At 41.0% G+C, this 20,372-nt stretch overlaps 2 protein-coding genes across 3 annotated transcripts; one reads left to right on the top strand and one right to left on the bottom strand.

Annotated features, from left to right (window-relative positions):
• The first annotated feature begins 289 nt into the window (after nt 1-289).
• On the top strand, nt 290-8,158 carry scamp4 (secretory carrier membrane protein 4). 2 transcript variants are annotated; one of them, XM_047343307.1, is made up of 7 exons: nt 290-497; nt 979-1,004; nt 1,439-1,567; nt 1,653-1,809; nt 4,764-4,865; nt 6,246-6,363; nt 6,515-8,158. In XM_047343307.1, the coding sequence occupies exons 2-7, from the start codon at nt 998-1,000 to the stop codon at nt 6,701-6,703; spliced, it is 702 nt and encodes a 233-aa protein (XP_047199263.1). In that variant the 5' UTR covers nt 290-497; nt 979-997; the 3' UTR covers nt 6,704-8,158. The 2 variants fall into 2 exon arrangements, with proteins under 2 accessions (XP_047199263.1, XP_035033524.1); XM_035177633.2 differs by having other exon boundaries at nt 294-576.
• A 907-nt stretch (nt 8,159-9,065) lies between these two features.
• On the bottom strand, nt 9,066-19,108 carry LOC118121076 (semaphorin-4E). The gene is made up of 13 exons (XM_047342788.1): nt 18,872-19,108; nt 18,457-18,599; nt 17,178-17,240; nt 16,730-16,828; nt 15,214-15,313; nt 14,790-14,900; nt 14,112-14,263; nt 12,799-12,971; nt 12,394-12,550; nt 12,062-12,284; nt 11,186-11,301; nt 10,382-10,601; nt 9,066-10,259 (listed from the first exon to the last, which is right to left on the bottom strand). Exons 1-13 carry the CDS (start codon nt 18,978-18,980, stop codon nt 9,502-9,504), a joined length of 2,424 nt encoding a protein of 807 aa, XP_047198744.1. The 5' UTR covers nt 18,981-19,108; the 3' UTR covers nt 9,066-9,501.
• Nucleotides 19,109-20,372: the final 1,264 nt, after the last annotated feature.

The following is a 20,372-nucleotide window of genomic DNA, read 5'->3' as shown; positions in this document are numbered from 1 at the left end:
AAGGGATAGGCTTTGTACAAGATATGTAGACTCACACTGCTTTTATATATGTAGACACACGGACTGTCACTGTCCGTTTTGTTGCTATCTGTGAGAAAGTTGTCAAACATGGACGTGGAGCGAACACTTCTCCTGACTACGGCCGACAGGGGTTCAGGTTATCTGCTTCGCGGTGTAGAGGACGCGCTCTAACATGTTAAAAGACTGTGGTGGCATGGGTGGGACACTACAGTCTAGGGTGGGATACACTGTGTGTGGGTGGGATTCATGCGGACGGATGTCAAGGATGGGCCGTCACGCGTCTCCCATTTGCCGCTCACCTGAACCCTGGGACTTGTAGTTCTTGCGGTCGCCGGGCGCGCTGGATGTAAACAGTTGAGGAACTACAAGCTCAGCGGTACCGCGCACGCGCAGTGTGTTGGAAAAGCGCATAAATCTGAATGATTCCAGGACCCTGCTCTTGTCGACGGAAACGTGAGGAGATAAACGTTATTCCGGTAATTGCAGCTCTTGTGCTTTCTGCGTTACGAGCGGTCGCCGTAAGAGAGTCTCCAGGGTTTTGTCTGCAGCGATCAGGTCAGTCACATGAGGCAGGGACGTCAGGGAACAGTTAGCCTGTCTCTGCTGAGCTCCAGCTACTATCTCATCATCACACATAAAGTTAACGCAGGCTAACTTCACACCGGTGTAGTCAAAAGGAAAAATGGACTCTTCCATGTTTTATTGGTACAATGAGTTAATAGTTTGACCAAAGTTAGAATGTTCATCCAAACTGTAGAAACATGTTGAAATGAAGTGGTCTCTACTGAAACTGGTTAGAGGTTACCATTAACATGTCAGTTGTATGTCGTCTGATCATGAAGTAAATAAAAACAAGTCATAATGAGTATTATATGTGTACAAATAAATTCAAACTGGTTAAAGCTGTCTTGCCTGTATGACCGTTAACTGTCTATTCTGTGTATTCTTATCATCCAGGGATAGCTGGGATTCAAAAATGGGAGGTTTGTTACTTCAAATCTATTGATCTATCTATCTATCTGTCTATCTATCTATCTGTCTATCTATCTATCTATCTACTTATCTATCTATCTATCTACTTATCTATCTACTTATCTATCCATCTGTCTAGTCACATACTTGCTACTCAGCATAACCTCCTCCTGCCGTGTATTCACACATTTAAATATCTCATCGCTCATATTTCACAATCCTTTTCTTGTGTTTAAAAAGTATTGTACAATCCCTTCTCTAGTGTTAATGTTTTTATGCTTTTTCCCATTTTTATATTTACGCTTGCGCAAAACTTAAGCAAATTCCTTGTATGTGTGAAATCTACTTTGCAATAAATACAGATTCTGATACGGATGCTGTACGATATTCCAATGTAAAATAGTAAGTCATAAAAATAATGAAGACACTTCCTCTTTTGTTTCAGAGCGTGTGAATAACTTCCCTCCCCTGCCTCAGATTCTGAGAATAAAACCATGTTTCTACCAGAACATTGAAGAGGAAATTCCCGCCGCCCACCAGCAGTTGGTGCGCAGAGTCTACACGCTCTGGATGAGTAAGTACTTCGACATGTATTCACTTTCTAACTTTGTGTTCCTCATTAACCACTCTGCACATCTCATGTCTTCTCACCTCTGCAGTGTATTCAGGCACGCTGTGCATAAATGTGATCGCGTGTATTGCCTGTTGGGCCGGGGGTGGAAGTGCCATCAACTTTGGCTTCTCCCTGCTCTGGCTCATCCTCTTCAGCCCCTGTAGTTACACCTGCTGGTTCAGACCACTCTACAAAGCCTTCAGGTTAGTCGTCATCTGGTGAATATCACAAACAAGAAATTGCACTTTAACTTCAGTTTATTTAACTTGGTCATTACCCAAAAAGTCTCTGTCCACTTTGCAGGTTAAAGTCTTACATCAGACACACAGCAGTAGGTATTGCCTGAATTCCAATTTTTAACTGTGTGGTCCAGCGAAATCACATCATCAAGGTTTATGGACAATTAAATGAAGACTGACCCTCACCCTGTGGGTATTCAAATATAGGAAGTTGTTCTACATCCAATGATGGACAAAAGTGGTCCAAGTAATGATCCCTGTGGAACGCCATGTTTGAATTCAGAGCAGTAAGATGTAGCTGGTATTATTACTGTACACAGCTTCTTAGGACCAATATGATTCATGATTGATGGCAGTTAATAAGAGTTCTATCCTGATCATTGCAGTTATTGATATTTTTGAGTATTTGGGTCTGAACAGAATAGAAGAAAGTGAAACTCATAAAGAAGATTGTAAATGAATAAATGGCCTGTTATTTATCATGCAACCAACTTTTCTAACAGTTTTGACAAGAAGGGGAGAGCTGAGTTTCGTCTGCAAAAGTGTAGAGTCCATCAATAGAATTAAGGTCTGTACCTATGGTTGTTTTAGAAGCAAAGAACTAAGACCTTCAATAAGATAAAATAAAATAAGAGACAAGACAATTCTTTATTAGTCCCACAACAAAAAAATTGCTGTCTTTGCAACAAATGGAATAGTAACTATAGGAAGCATCATTAAAAATAAATGAATAAACACAAGATAAATATAAAAATAACAAAGAAGAAACATTGAACTATTGACGGTGTATATGAAATCCCATCTACATTTCTGATGTCGACCAAGGGAGTTGTGTTTGTAACATCAGCAGGAAGTGAAGATGTCTCCTCTTCAGACACTTTGGGTGAATCCTTGATGATACTGAGAAGATGGCTCAGAGTTATTTTATGAGGTTGACTTGAATTGGATCTAGAGCACATGTGAATGGGTTACAACTTGTAACAAATCCAGTTAACTGTATCCAACTGGTTAGTAATGAACATGAATGTGCAGTAGAGGGTGGGTGGGGTTTGCGTTACCTCTGTCCTGATTAGTTTAAAAAAATAAAAAAGCTGTTAAACTGGAAGCCTGTGTTCTCATCAACAGTGTAAAAATAAAAATCCGATGTTGGTTTATGTCATTCAGAGGAAACTAATGGGTGAACTTAGATTGCAGGAGATCACATTTCTACACAAGCAAGGTTTCAGGCATGGAAAATTATATCTTGTATAGTTTTGTGTCATTTTCACCCTGAATGTCTACATGATCTTTAAAGTGTCAAAGTAGAAATCACTGGACCAGGTTCTGTTAATGATGGAGCAGAAGATGAAACTGATCAGTCCAGAGGCAGGAAGCCCACCAAGTAGAAGTAGGTCAGTGGTGTGTGGGCTCAGAGATGGCCTGAGAAAAATCTGATGTTTCAGTAATGAACGCTCCACTCTGCATTGGATGTGCTGTTAAAATTAACCAATTATAATGACGTGGTCTGCACAGGTCACAAGATCTGGTATCAAATGACTGAAATTAGAATTTAGTTTGCCTAAGATTAAAGAGCATTGATCAATTGAGCCGTTTTCCGACAGTTTGCCTTTCACACATGCACAACGCAGCGGGAGGTTCTCTGACATGTTCACAACAGCATCAAATCCTCTGCATTATTCAGGTGAGAGGTGGAGCCACCGGGTGCAGCGGAGAGAGGCAGGAAGTAACATATTAATTCCGCTGCTTAGATCATGTGATTATGTTGACAACTTTTATTGCCACAAACTCTCCTGACATCTTCGTCAGGGTGGTCTATTTTCTTTTCATTTTTGCATTTAGAACCCCCCCACTCGCTCGCAGTGAATCCAGCGGGGGAACATCGGATTCTCCTGAATTTCGACAGACTTTATACTAGGAGGCCAGGTGGAGAAAGTCCGCAGAAACTGCGGAGCCTCTCACTCTGACTCTTGCGTTCACACATGCACCCCCTCCAGAGGAAATACGGAGGATCTGCAGAGTTCAGTGCATGTCTGAAAGCAGCTTTATTCTTATGTTTTTAGGTGCTGTCTTAGCAGGGTGAGTGGCCCTGTGGGTAAAAAAAATGTGCTCCTTATGCCTGCTTTCAGACATGCACTAAACTCCTGAGAATCTCCAGAGGGGCTGTATGTGAGAACAAAAACGTTAGAGGGAGAGCCTCTGGACTTTCTGCAAACCTTTTCCGGCCAGTCCCCTAGTAAAAACTGAATGAGCCCATGCGAGAACACAGAAGATCCTCTGCAGGATTCACCACGAGCGAGTGGGGGCATGATGGTGTTTCTGACACGTGTCAGACACCAGAATGAAAAATAAGTAATATTTCAGGTGGACAAAAGAGGTGTCATACACGTAGCAGACACTGACAAAGATGTCAAGAGAGCCTTTGGTGATAAAAGCCGAGGCCGTTGTCAATGTGCCGTAAACAAAAACGCGTGATCTCTACCATCATCTTTGTCTGTTGCACCACCCCTCAGCTTAACGTTTTAGAGATTTCTGTGTTGTTGTGTCTGAGCGAAGAATCTCCTGCTGTGTTCATGTGTGAAAGGAAACCTCCTGAGAAAGTCTGGAACAAATTTTGCAGACATCCTCCAGCTTTCATGTCTGAAAAAGTTTGAGTCCAAATATGCTTGTTTCTCTTCTAAAGGAACTTCTCGCTTCATGATTTGCACTTGCACCCATTGTGTTTACTAAGGACATTTAGCTTTTCTGTGATTTGTTAAGTTGAATGCATCATATTTCACGGGAGTTTGCTGCCAGCTTGACCCAAATGTTGACAACCGGTAGGAGGATGCAGCTTTGCAACAAAAATAGGGCAACTCTAGGATTATTAGTTTACTAACGTATCGTCTTTTTGAATTCTGTTTTTTTTATTTTGTTCGCAGGGCTGATAGCTCGTTCAACTTCATGGCCTTCTTCTTCATATTCTTTCTCCAGTGTGTCTTGGCCCTCATCCAGACTATAGGCATATCTAACTGGGGAACATGGTGAGTGGAATCAGACCAGCTTTGAAGACTGTGTGCATGCCAGTTTTTTACCAGAGTCGTGGGGACGTCTTTCATGTGAACATTTGTCTGATGGAAAGCACATTTCCCAGCTGCCTTGAGTATTGGACAGAGTACTAGGGCTATATTGAAGGAAAAACTGTCCGATTTTAACAATATGGTCTTAATATTACAAGAATAAAGTCGTAATTGAGAAGGAAATCATAATATTACAAGAATAAAGTCATAATCTAATGAGAAAAAAGTCATTATTTCAAGAAAAAGATAAATCTATTTTAGGAAATGAGCAGCAAGGAGAACCCGTGTTCACTGTAGTTCCACTTGCTCCAACAACCAATCTCATTGTTCCTTGAGAAACTACAAACCTCTTTGAACAGCACACAGATGTAACCAACCACATCCTTGCAGTCGATCACTTACAAACATTTCCTCCACGACAAAAGAGGCAACTTCCTCGAAGTTCTTTTTTCAGAACTCTGTATCTTACGCAATATTTTCTCCTGATACTTATGATAATGTGGTGCTGATGAGCCAAAAGATGAGGGATTTCATTATCTGTGAGACCTATACTAAAGTTGAACTTAACAAGATGCCCCACATTCCTCATTCTGATATTCCCCTGCTATAAGTATGACTTTATTCTCAAAATCTCAGCTTTTTTCCCCCTTCCCTTGACTGTAATACTACGACTTACACATGTGTGCCTGTTTGGAATAAACCAGTTTGAAATAAAACCATTCAATTAACACATGAGGTTGTTAACAACATCATAACAATGTTGTTTAGTTCAGTTGCAGTTCACCCACAAGTGGAATGTTCTCTTTCTCTCTATAGTCTGTGTACTTGTCACTCGCGCTCTGTTGCGTGTAAGAGCAAACAGCGTGCAGGTGCATTCCCGCTACCGCCACAGACTGATTAAACTCTTTCGGAAACAATGCTGTAGTTACATTTTTAATAATTTAAATCTATAAAACACTATTATTCAAGAATGTATTATATCATTTTAAATTAATTTGTGATGATGTACTTGAATTCTAAAATGTGTTTTGATCTTTAATTTCTTAATACCGCACAAGTTCCACGTGGAACAAAGTTGTTTTTCAAATTATTTTATTTTGTATTTATTGTAATTAAAACATATTTTTCAAACTAAGTAATATTCAAGGCCACTAACCGAACATTGCTTGTGATAACATCCCGGTTCACTAAAGGGACAACGTGTGGTGATAATTCAGTGTTACACTCAGCCTGTTTCCTCACTTCTTAATGGCACTTTAGTATTTTGGATAATGTTTGTGTTGAATTCACTTTGCTGTATACTAACCCGTACTACTCCATCTCACTGTCACCAACACATCAAAGCGGCTGGATTGCCACAGTGATGTTTTTCAGCCAAAATGTGGGCTCCGCTATAGTGATGCTTATCGCAACTCTGCTCTTCACTCTGGTGACTGCTTTAATGGCACTGGTGCTCATTAGGGTGAGTACACACATTCTCTGAAAACATGCACGCACTTGTGATGGTAGTCTTTGCCCCCTCGTGCTTATAAACACACGCATACACTGGAGAACACACATGAACACACATTACACAAACTTTTCTCACTCTCCCTTTTGTTTTCCCGTGGCAGGTGCACAGACTGTACCGCGGCGGTGGCGGGAGTCTGGGGCGCGCTCAGGAAGAGTGGAGCACCGGCCTGTGGAAAAATGCACCAGTGAGGGAAGCAGGGTTCAACGCTGTGGCTCAGACAGCCCAGGGCCCGAGTTTGCCCCAGTACCCTGCAGCGGTGCCAAACTATCCTGACAACAGTCACTGGTGATAGCCAAGCACCGCCTCTAGATGGAGACAGATAGCTGGCCATTTCTGTGGTGCATGTGAAAGCACTCAAAAGTACAGCATCATTTCACCTTTACATGTCAAAATGCATATTTAATGCATTCAAATTTTTTGAATGAGATCGTGAGATTTATGTAAGACTTTTGTCAGCAGAGCTTGTTAAAGCTCTTCACTTCTGCGAAAGGGTTTTCTTCAAATTATACCTTTACATTTCAGCTTTGTTTACACACTGATTATTGAGATGAACGAGAAAGATTTTATTTTATTTTCAAAAGAAATCTGCTTAAGAAGTTGTATGTCTTGCAAACACAGGAAACTCAGAAACAGTTTTGTGATAGTATGTGAAGCACACGTGCCTTATGGACATTGATGTGAGGAGGGTTTTGTGTGTTGACAGCTGCATGCTAGGCAGTGAGCTGAAGAATAGGGTTGTTAATTTTTTTTAATTTTGAAACAAAGAAAGTCTTAAACTGCGCGATTTCCTGAAGGAACTATTCTGTGTTTATGTATTCGGGCAGGACTCTAGTTTAGTTTTTATTCATTGTGCTTGTCTGCTTTAGCTTTCTTGAAACGGGCCTTACTATTACGTTCACATTTTGCATGTGATAAAATGACTGTCGCCTTAACGATTGCTTTTAAAAAACTGGATTCATGCTTCAGTGAAGCAACATGTGGAAACATTTCAAAAATTGTTGGTGCATAATCCTCCTTTGTGATTGGTCACTGAGCAACTGATGTGCCATAGCACCTGTCTCTCTCTTTGATTTTGATACTGAGGAAAAAGTCACACCCTAAGTGGACACGTGTTGTACTCTGCTTTAGTATTTCTCAGTTTCTATGTTTCAGAATCGGCACTGTTTGCTTTTAGAGGTCAGCTCCCGGCTGTGAAACACCTTATCAGCTGTTGTCACTGTTCCACCCACTTTTCTCTGTCTGAATTTTTGTGTTTAGTGACTGCAGTGACTGTTTGCATGCAGTTTATCATGGGTGGGGAACTAAAGAGGATTTTTCTATTTCAAATATACTGACATCATATAACCAATATAACCCGACACAAACTGACTCAAAGAAAAAAATGGAACTGCAGTAAGGTGAAATCTTGCATGTGTCACTGTATGATACAGAATACAGGCATCAAAATGTCAAAGTGAAAACTATGATTAAAACCTTTGATGGCTTTGATTGCAGGTTATTTTACAGCTCACTTTGATCTTGTTTCAATATTTATATCAAAGCCTAAATGAAGCACGAGCACCAACTGGAAGCAAACGGTGTTCTTCTCATACTTTATTTTTCTTTTCTTGTTACAAAGTGTCCTTCATGGCCAACTGCCAAATGTAGTATTTTGTTGTTCTCTGTTCTTTGATAAGTGACAAACTATTACAGATGTTAAAATAATCTTTAAATATTGCAGCATTTCAATAAATATTCTTACTCATGTGGTCTCTGTCCTAGTTGAACATATCGGAATATTTATGACTCGGTATCTGATGAAAAGCCTGTGATGCACGTCTGAGTTTGACGATTCATAAACTCAAAAGTCTACCTCGCTGTCTAGTTAAGTATTAAGCAATGCTGGCACAGCCTGTCTGACAACATGTGTGAATGTAAAGGCTTGCACACTTGGGTAACAATGTTTTCATGGGAGAAAAAAATCACTTCTACATTGATGGTTTGATTATTAACTCTTCAAACATTGGTGGTGGAGGAAGTACTCAAACATTTTACATTGACCGTTTTACATTTAAATAGATGAAATATCCCAATAACTTTTCTACTTCAGTAAAAGTAAGTAAATACTTGCTTTCAAATACACTTACCAAGTATTACAAGTAAAAGTACCTGCTGAATGTAGCCTATTCCCAATGCAACACTCTACAACATCATTATGTTTGAGTCTTCCATTTTAAAAAGGAGGTGGGGCCTAATGTTAAGTGCCTTCTCTGATTGGATCAATGGACCAATTATTCCCCTCTTGTTATAGATCACCTTAAAAAAAATATTAAAAAAAACAATGTAACACAGTGCATTGTTTTTTTTTTAGTAAAAAGGAGATATTTGCAGAGTAAAAGTGAAAAGTACATACAAATAAATCTTTTTAAGTAAATTACAGCTACATAAAGAAATGTACTTAAGTACACTAACAAAGTAAATGTACTTTGTTACATACCACAACTGATAAACATCCATATGCTTTTATAACAAAGTGGGCAAATGCACCGCTGAGCAGCCTCTATCATCCTCTTGTCCCATGTGGTGTCTGGTTAGTGGCCATTTCTGCTGTGTGTTTTTCTTTCTCTGTATTCCTCATCCTTAGACTAAAATCATTCACCCTGGCAAAGATATGTCATCACATTGATTTATTCAGAAGTGTAAGTCAGACATATTGGAAGAAACTGGGTTTGGGATTAAAAAAAAATACACCTGTGAGCAACATTGCAGAACTCGTAAGAAACACTGAAGTAAAAATATGAAATGAAACCTCATTAAATCTTGGGAGGAGAATGAAGAGATTGAAGAGATGGGGCAGCTAAGAAAAGCCCCGTGGCTGTTTTTGGAATAAAGAACCCGGAAACAATAGCTGGCAACTGGATCAAGTTGATTCCCCTGAGTAAATATGTCTATGTTAAGCATTAACAGCAAAACCTATTCTACTGCACTGGCAATATTGTATTAATCTATCACCTGATAGGTCCAATATATATCCTTACACTGGAACCTATAGAAAGATAATTAGTGCACTGGCATTGGCCTCCGACTGAATCCTATAACTCAGCAGAGTCAAATCTCTGACTCATCATTTATGTATCCGAGACCATCCAGACTTGAAATGTTGGCCATAGGTGTGAAGTGGTGCTCGCCGTTCCCTTTGAAGTCCACAGCAGTGTGATTATTATTGGCTGTGCAAGGTCTCCCAGATTCAGGCCCCAGAAGCTTTACCTCTGACGTCCTGTTCTGGATGTGCATGTATTCACATGGCGACTGCAGCTTCCCCTCGCTCTCGCTGGGGCTCTGGAGCACCGGCGCGAATCTGAAGCACGCCCAGCGTCCTCCACTCCAGATGCAATATATGACCCCCATCAGACAGAGGCAAAACAGCGAGAGCAGACCCACGGCCACCTCCAAACGAGTCACCCTGCCAGTGTCGCTGTGCGTCTCAGGGGACGACGGGTCCTCTGGTCCCGGCGCAGCTGTGTTCACAGGGGGAGACGAGTCCGAGGAATTCGTCACCTCAGTGCCAGGAGTGGTGCTGTCCCCCACTCCTGGTTCAGAGCAGAGCTGTAAACGATAAACCGCCACAGTTCGGTTGTACGTTCTGCCGTTTATCTGCTCTACTGATTCGCAGGTGTAAAGGCCCGCGTCCGATTCAGAGGCGCTCAAGATGAGGAGGCCACCGCTGTAGATGTAGTATTTGTGGTTGGAGTGAAGTGTTTGGTCAGAGAAACGCCAGACGACCTGTGCCAAGTTGGAGTGGAGCTGGCAAGACAGCTGGATGTTGTTCTGTGGGACGAGGGTGAAGTCCACAGCTGCAACTGGATCTAAAACACAAACACACGGCTTGTCTCACTGCATCTTATGAAAAAACAACTGCTGGCACATTGGCTCATCCAAAGCATCTCCACAGTGATGCATGCAAACGACACACTGTGCGTGAGCATACCTGGCTGAGGACATCGTGAGACGTCTCCCTCATTCAGACTCTGCATTGCAGTAATTGGGGACGGGGGTAAGCTGTGGACCGAGGAGCAGTGCTCAGTGGAAAAGTCCCAGGCACAGTACGGATCCCTGGCCAGGATGCAGTCCACACACGTGTCGTAGCGGCTGCAGTTGATGACTGGCATCTGAACAGCACCAAAATCTGAACCTGCGTACAGCAGACCCTAAACACACACACACACACACACGTTTAATGTATAGTGTTTCAGCTTCATGAAAATGTAATTTGAATTCATACTGATTGGTGGCAGGCTGACTGTGGATTATGATTACAACTGGATTTTTTAGATAAAATATGCCAATATTCACATTTACTACTATAAATAACAATACCTAAGGACAGAGGATGTCGCACCTTATTAAGTCCTATGAGTCCCATTGTGATTTGTGAATATGAGCTTTACAAAAAAAATCGGATTTGATTGATTGAAGCTTTATGTGTTGCATGTCTGAGTGGATATGAAGATGGAACCAAAACAGACAAACACATTTGAGTATACATTGTGCCTAATGAAATTGCCTTGTAGATTCAGGATGTAACCATTCAACCATTCATACATTAAACAATGGTGAGTTCTATAAGGAGAAACCTGCACAGAGCATTATATAAATAAATCATGAAGGTGCTTCAGATTAGTGTCAGAGGTGCTCTGATAGACAATGTCAGCGCGATCGATAATTGGTCGTATTTACTGAGAAATTATTGTTTTTCTGACTTGAAATTTCAACCACACTGGACATAAATTACCTTGGTGGATGAGAGGCGCAGGATGCTGATCGGCTCAGGGTTTTCAAACAGTTGAATCTCCTCAATGATGAACATTTCTCCAGCGTAGTTAACAGCCTTCTGAACAAAGCCATTTTCTATCAGGAGACAAAAATTTATTATGACGTTAATCATCGAAAAAATGACCTTTTAACCAAGATCACAGCTTTGATGTGCCTGGTCACTATGTATATGAAATCAATGCATCTTCAGCCAGTGAATAAAAAAGGAACTGATTGAACAATTGTATTAAAAACATAAAGCCTGTAGCAGCTGTCAACAACGATCAAATAATGTCTGATGCTAAAACACATAAGTACAGAAAGGTGGAAAAAACCTAAACTCAGTGAACAGCTGATCTGTTGTACTGATGTTTGTTATACCAAACAAAAGTTCAGGCTGTAGCTGCAAAGTCTGAACTGACGAACACATAATTTCTCTGCTTATGAAGCCAGCTTTTCATTTATATGAGGAAGGATGTTTTATTTCTTCTTTCAAAAGTTACAAACTCCTACATTAAAGACCTGAACACATCCAGATTCTACACTATGAGTGATGAGCTCCTACATGAAAACAAAAGTTCAGAGATTTATTTTTCTCATCGTTTTTGTCAATTGTGAATGAAGTCATATATTACTTACGTTGCCACAACTGTCAATCAAACAACACCCGCATAATCCGACGAAGCAGATGAGACAAATTTTTTCAAACTTTGATGACATTTTTATGTGATAGAGAACTACTTAAATTTTCAGGCCACCTTTTTTAATCAACTAGAATATTCATACAGAAAATCTAAGCTGAGGAAGACTCCCGCATCAGCTCTGTTGTTGTGCTTTGTTATATAATGTGCTTTACCAGTGCCAATAAACATGACAGTGTATCTCTGTCCGTCCAGCGCCAGCACGCTGTCCACTACAATCCGAGTCAGCAAAGCTCCCCTCTTGACCAGCAGCGGCCCTCCTGTCAGCGGAGGAACGGCCTCGTCCATGAGGGGACGGTCTCTGATGAATATGAGGGTTTGGTCAGGAAGGTCCAGAGAGCGGTTTATCCCCATTTTGCGTGCCACATCATTGATGCACTGCAACACATAACCACAGTTAAGGACTGTGTTTTTTTTTTCTTGTGGATTTGCCTCATACGGTTCAAAATCCAGCATAATTTCTGGCTGCAACAGTCGTTACACTCACCGCTCCTGGTCTGGGGACTGGCACTTCTCCGGTGTGCATCACCCACTTCACATAGTAGGTCTCCACGGCAACGGCTTTCTTGAACTTTCCCTCATTGAAAATATTTCTGATGGCAGAGACGTTGTATGCGCACACAGCAGAAACCTGGGACAAACTCCTGGAAACACCCAATCAAACACATTTGGTATAACAACAATAACAACAACAACAATAATAATAATAACAATAAATGTTTAAATCTTGAATGAATACAAATATTAGGTGTTAAATACCTTATATCCAAATAAATAAATCAAACCAAAGTCAACACCTCATGATTTTGTGTAAAGACACCTTTGTTTCTCCAAAATGACTTTCTTCTAATGTGGGGAACATAAAAACTACAGGATTTGACTGAGTACTCACGACTGCGGCGTAAAGACAGCGTAGAAGACGCTCTTCCTCCAGTCCTCGTGCTTCAGCAGGAAGACATCCTGGACTATTAGGGGCAGGCTGGGTTCAGGGAGGGAACAATCCAGACGAGCTTTCAGAAACGACGTCCATTTCCTCTGCAGCGTCCACTGGCCGCCCATATCCCCCTGAACACAGAGCAGAGCACTCAGTCATGTGCACATATTCCCTTCAACAATAACAACAAGCAGACCTGTGTCAGACAGGGATCTCTGAAGATGATAAAGGTCTTGAACAAATAATTACTATTTGTTTGCCACTGTGTGTTTGTTTGTTTGTCAGCATGATTATGCAAGAAATACTGTGGATTTCCATGAACCTTGGTGGAAAGATGGGACATGGGCCAAGAAAGAACACATTAAAGGGCCCATGTTTGACACCTTTCTGGGATTTAATTTGAGGTATTGGTACCCCTAAGATGATATATCAGTGGTTTAAATTAGAAAAAACTGCTGCAAAGTGTATTTCCAGTTGCTCTCTTCTGCTTCTCTCTGGTGCTCCAGACAAAAGAAGCTGTTTTCGTCTTCCTCATTAATTATTTATGAGCCCCTCCTCTGATTGGCTGACTGCACTTTGAGTGACACGCGACCAGTCCTATCACCGGTCTCATTCTGGTGCATTGACAATCTCTCTGGTAAACACAGCTGAACGTCATGTTGTTATGTTTGGATAGAAGACCAGCCACATATTTACAGTCGGTTACAACAGGATGTTTCTGAACGGTAAGTTACACAGTCGGCCAATGTAGGATTAAGTCCCAAGTTTCAGCAGTGAGTTTCTAGGTAAGGAGTAACGTAGACATTACTCCTTACGTATAATCTAACAAGCTGCTAACTCAGCAACATGTCTGTTTGGTGTCCCGTTCGGTGTGGAGGGGAGGAGGGGTTGGTGGTTCGGAGGCTGGACTGGTACCGGCTGGGTGGGGCTGGGAGAAAAGTGCGATTTCAAGATGACATCATACGGACGAGGAAGTATGAAATGCGACATTTCAATAACATATTTCTTCGAATGAACTGAGTGAAAAAGTCCGCGGAGTGACTGTTTTCATACTTTGAGGGTACCTACTGACCCCCTTCAAGTAATTACGGATAGTAAAAGCCCAGAAAATGTATTTGTCACAATATGGGCCCTTTAAATTTTGACGCAAATCCAGATCAGGGGGCAGAGCCAGGAATTTTGTTTATCACTTTCTTTAACACTGCCAGATAGGGCAAAAAAATCTGACATGTTTAGGAAACTTATATTTATGGGTGTGTGATATTTGGTACCTTGCAGACACGGGCCACTCGTGACACTGTGACTTTGCTGTAGAAGTCGTACTCCATGGCGTTCTCGCTGAAGAACACGTACACCTTATCATCGTCGCCATCTGGACTGTCAAAACTCTCCCCAACAAAGTCCATGTAGACAAAGTTTGGATCTGAAATCACAAAACATGAAGTAAGGATGAATGGAGCAACGCCTGCGAGCTAGTTCAGGCAGCCAACTCGAGCTGCGCTGCTCCAATCATGTGACATACATCATGTGACATACCTCACTCTCCACAACCATCTATAATATACACCCCCCTTATCAGTAGGTCTATTTAAGCAGAGAGAAATTTCCCATCATCCCCTTTGCTCGCACTTCTGCTGCAGTATTGCTACCAGTTGCTTCTGTCCCTCCACCACCCCAGCATCCACCTGTAGGCTCCGACGGGGGGTTACAAGTATTTGCTCATCACTCCCATCATTCCTGTGTAATCATATGGGGGAGTGACTTAGTTGGAGCCTAGACGCCAAACACTAAACCTGTTCTACTGCTGCAATAAACGTTTGAACGTGAGCTGTCTGACTGAAATGCAAAAAAGGCCAATGACAACAGATACTTTCAGTTCCCGCTAAACTATGCACTTGATTATATAAAACTTGAAAAGGAAAGATTTTTTTTGCTGCAGAGGAACTCACCACTGAGCCAGGAGCTCTTAAACTCAGTGCGGAGAACCAAGTTTGAACTGCGCAGAACCGCAGACTCGTAGCCCAAGAAGTTGATGGATGTAGCAGAATACAGGTCATTACCTAGTGGACAGGAACAAGAGTGAAGGAAAACGTTCCTGGAAATCAATTATTCACATGAAGTTAGAAAAATATCTCGTTAATATGGCGACTAATGAAGTGAACCGACTGTTTCAGTGCATGTGTTGAGTGAGGAGGCAGCAGCAGCAGCAGCAGAGATATTAGATGTTACATTTATAGCCTGGTCCTGTGGCCTTTCAAGTCGGCCCACAGTTATCGTGAACTTATCCTTTTTTTTCCAGTTGGTGCACTTTGAGCGTTCAGCATTATTCTGTGCTTTGTTCACTTTGGCAGCAAACGTGACTCAGACACTCACCAACCATGAGGGAGGAGTATCTCTGGAAGGGATCAAAAGGACACTTCCCATTCCCCTTCTCCTGCTTTCCCTGCAGCTTCAGCTGTCCGCTTACAAAAGTCTGTCGAAAAACAAGAGGGAGAGAGAGCAAAGAAAAGAAAGACTGAGCCATATTCACACAGAGACTCAGATCTTAGCCCGTCTGTATTACTCACAATTAAGAAAAAAAAACTAAAGCCAACCATTCTCCAGCCTGTTTTTTACTTTTTATTTTTGTCAGAATGATACCATACAGATTATAGAGATCTGCTTTAGAAAACAATGAACCTCAGGTCTGCCTTTTTTTTTTTCATCAAATTTACATTGTTGTCTTTCTGCAGTTGCCCATAGGAACCATTCATTTCTCCATGGTGATGCTTTCACGTGTGTTCAGTCCTCTGAGGTTTGAGCTCGCTCAGAATAAAAATAAACCACAGTCATGAGCCGCTGCGTGTTGTCGAACAATGAAACCCAACAAAGACAATAAATAAGCAAACACGAGAAGAACTAACACAAACTGACTATTAAATTAAGAAAAGACAGCAACATGTAACCACAGTTATCTGCATGACTTAAGAATTAGTTGGGTGATGTTCCATATTGTCAACACATCACTTGAGGAAACCAACAAAGAAACAATGCTACTAACTTGTTATTGTACAAGTCTGATAGACTTCACAAATATCTCTATTCATCTGTTATACAAAAAGGAATAAAACACTTTATTGAGCCACACCATTACATGTACCCCCAACCCCCCACACACACACACACACACACACACACAGAGTTCTGTCACCATGAGTTCAGAAGACTTTACATTGACTTACATTGATTTCCTGTATACTTACTCTAACCTTAACCATAGTTATTACTTGCCTAACCTTAATTTAAACCTAACCTTAACCTAAACTTAAACTCAAACCCAACCTTAAATCATGTCTACACCTTAAATGTAAGATTTAGGTTTACGTTACGATTTATGGAACTTTTTGTCCCCATAAGGAAGACAAGTCCCCATAATGATACCGTGTAAGAACAAACACACACAAACGCACGCACACACAGTTGTCCTGCCCAAAATACTAGAGCACCAGAAGTGTATCCACTACTTAAAATAGTTTCAAATAAATGTCCTGTTTGAGTAGTTCAGTGGTAGTAGTAAAAACTACATTGCCCAGTTCTGTCCTTTTTTATGGAACTCAATTTTTTGAGACATTTGTTTAGATTTAAAGCTTCAGTAGGAACAAATGGGCTAAAGATATGATGGAGAAGTCAGAAATAATGAGAGTAGGAGACATACTTTGTAAGTAGTTTTTCATTGCATTTGTTGACAATAAAAACAATAGAAGTGATTAATAAACATATAAAACTACTTGTACAGATCTAAAAGAGGCAAAACTACTGAACCTGAGTGAGTCTTTCAAAATCTCTTCCCTTCACATAAACAGGGTCAGTTTTTAAAATCCTCTAATCTATGCATATATTCTACACTTACCATATAATCACAGGTGGGGCTAAAAGCATTGGTGCCGCACACATACATCGCAGTGTCATTCACTCTATGCAGGGTTCGAATGTAGTTGCGGCATTCCACCTGCAACGAGATCCAGCCCAGAGAATGCCAAGGTCAGAGCTTTGTTAGTTCAGCCACAAAAAATACAAACATGCCACAAACATATAGTGACTGCCCGGGATGCCAGGAGTCGAGCTGGGGACCAAGAGGTCAATGCCTTTATTTGGTCTTTCAGTACGAAGCTGGAACTACAGCACTTCAAAGACTTGAAAACCCACTCCCTTATCAATGATTTACAGATGCACAGAGATAAATTGCGTGGGGGAGTAAATCGTTTTCAGTCAGGAGTCATCCTTAATGCTTGTGTTCTTGCCCCAGACGTATCAGAGTTAGCGTATGTGAGCTGTGTTTTGAAAGGTGGTACACAAACCTCAGCGTTTTTTCCCTTGTCCGTGCACGCCATCTGCTTCTCCTCGGTCACTCGCCAGTACACCTGCATCAACACGGGGAGAGTGTTTTGTCAAAGCACGTGGGAACAGTGTCGCAACCCCCCCACAACAGCACGACAGCCGCTCGGCCTGTTTACACTCGCACATCAGTTTGTCTCGCGAGCAGGGACAAATCCCTCTTCCGCTCAATCAACAGAGCGCTGTAGCAGGTTCAACAAGACCAGTATTCATAAAATACTTTCTCATGCAAATAAACACAGGTCAAGGGGAGAACAGTGTGGAACGAGAGCATCCAATGTACAGCTTGTGATCTGATCTTTGACCAGAATACACTGCAGTTAACTGGCAGACGGCCACCTTGTCAAAAAACACTGAAAGTTGACAAAGAAAGATACACAGGGAACATAGATTAATTGATTTCAGCATTATGACAAGAGCTGTAACGATCTATCCAAATTGTTAGTCAAAGAAAGAGGTTGTGTTTTACATGATTCTCAACCCAGTGGTCGGGACCTAGAACAATCTCAGGGGTCATAGAATGATTAAAAGAACGACCATGCAAAAAATATTTAGTGATGCTACACAAAACTATGCATTTGTTGTAACTTTTTCAGAATGTTGGCTTTTTCTCACTTTACTGGGCAGCTACAAATCCTCAAGTTGGACTTACACAGCAGCAAAATATCATAAAAGTTCCAAAAAAGATTTTATTGTATAAATGGGTGAATGGGTTAATGTGACTTTTACGATATAGCAGAAGTTCATTTCCAAGTTCATTTTGGAATTAGCATATTTTACCCATAATTGTTACAAAAGATTTTAAAAAGTAATTAAACTTAAATATATAAAAGTAAACCAGCCTCTTAAATTTCTTGATCTCTTGATTTAATCCTGATTTACTTATCTTGACTTTCTTGAATTCTATGACAGATTAGCAACAGCATCCATTGAACCACAGGAAAATGCTGTTTTTTAGCTCAAATAAATATCCCTGTATGCTTCAACCAACTCCAGGGATAATGGGGGTTGCTGCTATGAAGCACTTACAGTGGTCAATAAGACAAGGAAAGCATGATATAAATATTCATTCAGTCAGTCGAGTCTAGTGAATTCAAATGTGGTTTCATGTAGGTATGAACTCTACTGAGTGCCATTCTAGTTTTAACCTGTAATAAGAACCGAATATCATGTGCATATCAATAGGAGCTCTGCAGGCACGTGAGATTTTACAACAGCCTCATTTCTTTGACATTTTCTTACCACAGACTTTCTCACTGAGATGTCGTCGATGTCCAGAGCATATATGGCCTCTCTGGCTCCCAGCAGCAGCACGCCCAGGTCGTCTCTCATCAACATAGTGGAGTAGTTGGAGATCCCCTCCTCTCTGAACATCTTCAGCTCATCTGAACAGGAGAACATCAAGAATCAACACTTAAATTTTACTCCCAAATTTTTAGCTGCAGAAGCAGAACAGAAATTCATTTCAATTTAATAAGCGTGTCCCAACCAGCATATAATCCAAGCATCTGGGTGCACTTGTTCATGTATCTTGGTTGAAATATTCTGCTACCAATTCTGGTGTTTACTGGTCCATAGCAGGAGTAGAGACACTTATTCAACACAGTAAGAGTAATGTCATTATATCTTGTAGAGGCAGTGAGACTTAGTGACTTACTCTGATATGGGACAGTCTTTCGTGGGGCACAGTAGTGAGTGTTGAGTGCACCGAGTGAAACATGGAGCATCAATCCACAGACGATGCTCAGAGCTAAGAGAAGAGACATGGCTCAGAGTCCGTCCTGCGTGGTGTCTATCTACGTCGTGTTAGCCACCAGCGCAGAGCTAATGAGCCATTCTGTCCGGCTACTAGTGAAGGACGCTGGAGGAGATCATGGTCATGGTTCCACTTTCTAGAGAAGATATGAAAAAATGTATGAATTAAATGTTCAATGAGACACATTTTTCAGCCTCTACCATCTTATTTCTTTCCACTTTTTCTGTTTGATGAATCATGGCTGATCATAACGTGCAGCTACAAAGAAATCCTCTTTTCAGTGTTGTCCAACAACGCTGCTGTTGTTGTTCTAATTATCTATTATTTACACAGTTTGACCCACAGCAAGAATGAGACAAAGATAGACTTAGATGATCATTCCCATCTTTCACTAGAGAACAACCATAAAAAAGCCTCATACTCTTTAAAGGGAGGGAGGCAATGAGAAAATGTAGCATTGAAATCAATGATTACAAACAGAGTGGTCAAGCTGAGATATCTTGAGTTTTAGACCCTGATTTGTATAAAATTCCAAAAGCACTGAATCCTACGAGTCCCATAATGCAAATCAAGAGCATATTCAATTAGGTCTTGTCAGGGTTATTTTTAACCTCCAGCAAGGAGCTTATGTTTTCACGTTGAGAGATAAGATGTTTTTTAACATTTTCATTGATTTCTCAGAGAATAATTCATGGATGAATAATTCATATATGCAATCTGGTGCAGATCCAAGTAAAAATATGGATCTAGTGAGTTAAAATGTGGTTTCATGAGGGGACTGTTGGTAAGGAAAACAATTTTCTACCCAAATTAACAAGCTAATATTTTAAATGCATGTAAATTATAAGATACAAAACCAGAGTTTAAAAACTGTGACTGTAACTGTGACTGTAACTTTATGCTTTGTTTACTTCCTCGGTTTCCGAAAAATGGGTTTGTGAAAGACAGGCACAGATACGATCTTATTGTCACACCAGAGAAATCAGGCATCACATAACAGTGTGAAAAGTTGAGCAGTAAACAATCAAGTTCACAGCGTCAACTGATGTTCGTGAAAATCTGCAGAGTGTCATGCTGCTCCTCAGGGAAAACTGCTCTTTAGCTGAAGAGTGTTGATAGATGGTCACCAGCTTCAGTCGTCAAATCTATCTGTCTCTCTGTTGTTTGGTGCTGAACAGCTGGTGTACAGTAGGTTTATCAGAGCTGAAAAGAAACCAAACAATGAGCTATTAGAAGCTAAAGCTCTTCTCTGAACACTGAATCGGTTTGTTGCTAAGAGCAACAGGAGGAGGCAATTCTTGGTCTTGATTCTGAGTCTGAAATCTCTGATGCTGATGACATAGATAACTATGTTCTACAGGATCAAGCCGGAGTTGTCTTGGAATCCAGCGCTCCTAAATGG

The sequence above is a fragment of the Hippoglossus stenolepis genome, chromosome 14 (assembly GCF_022539355.2).
Source record: "Hippoglossus stenolepis isolate QCI-W04-F060 chromosome 14, HSTE1.2, whole genome shotgun sequence".
In the NCBI taxonomy this organism is placed as follows: Eukaryota; Metazoa; Chordata; class Actinopteri; order Pleuronectiformes; family Pleuronectidae; genus Hippoglossus; species Hippoglossus stenolepis.
This window is presented reverse-complemented; position numbering and strand designations above follow the sequence as displayed.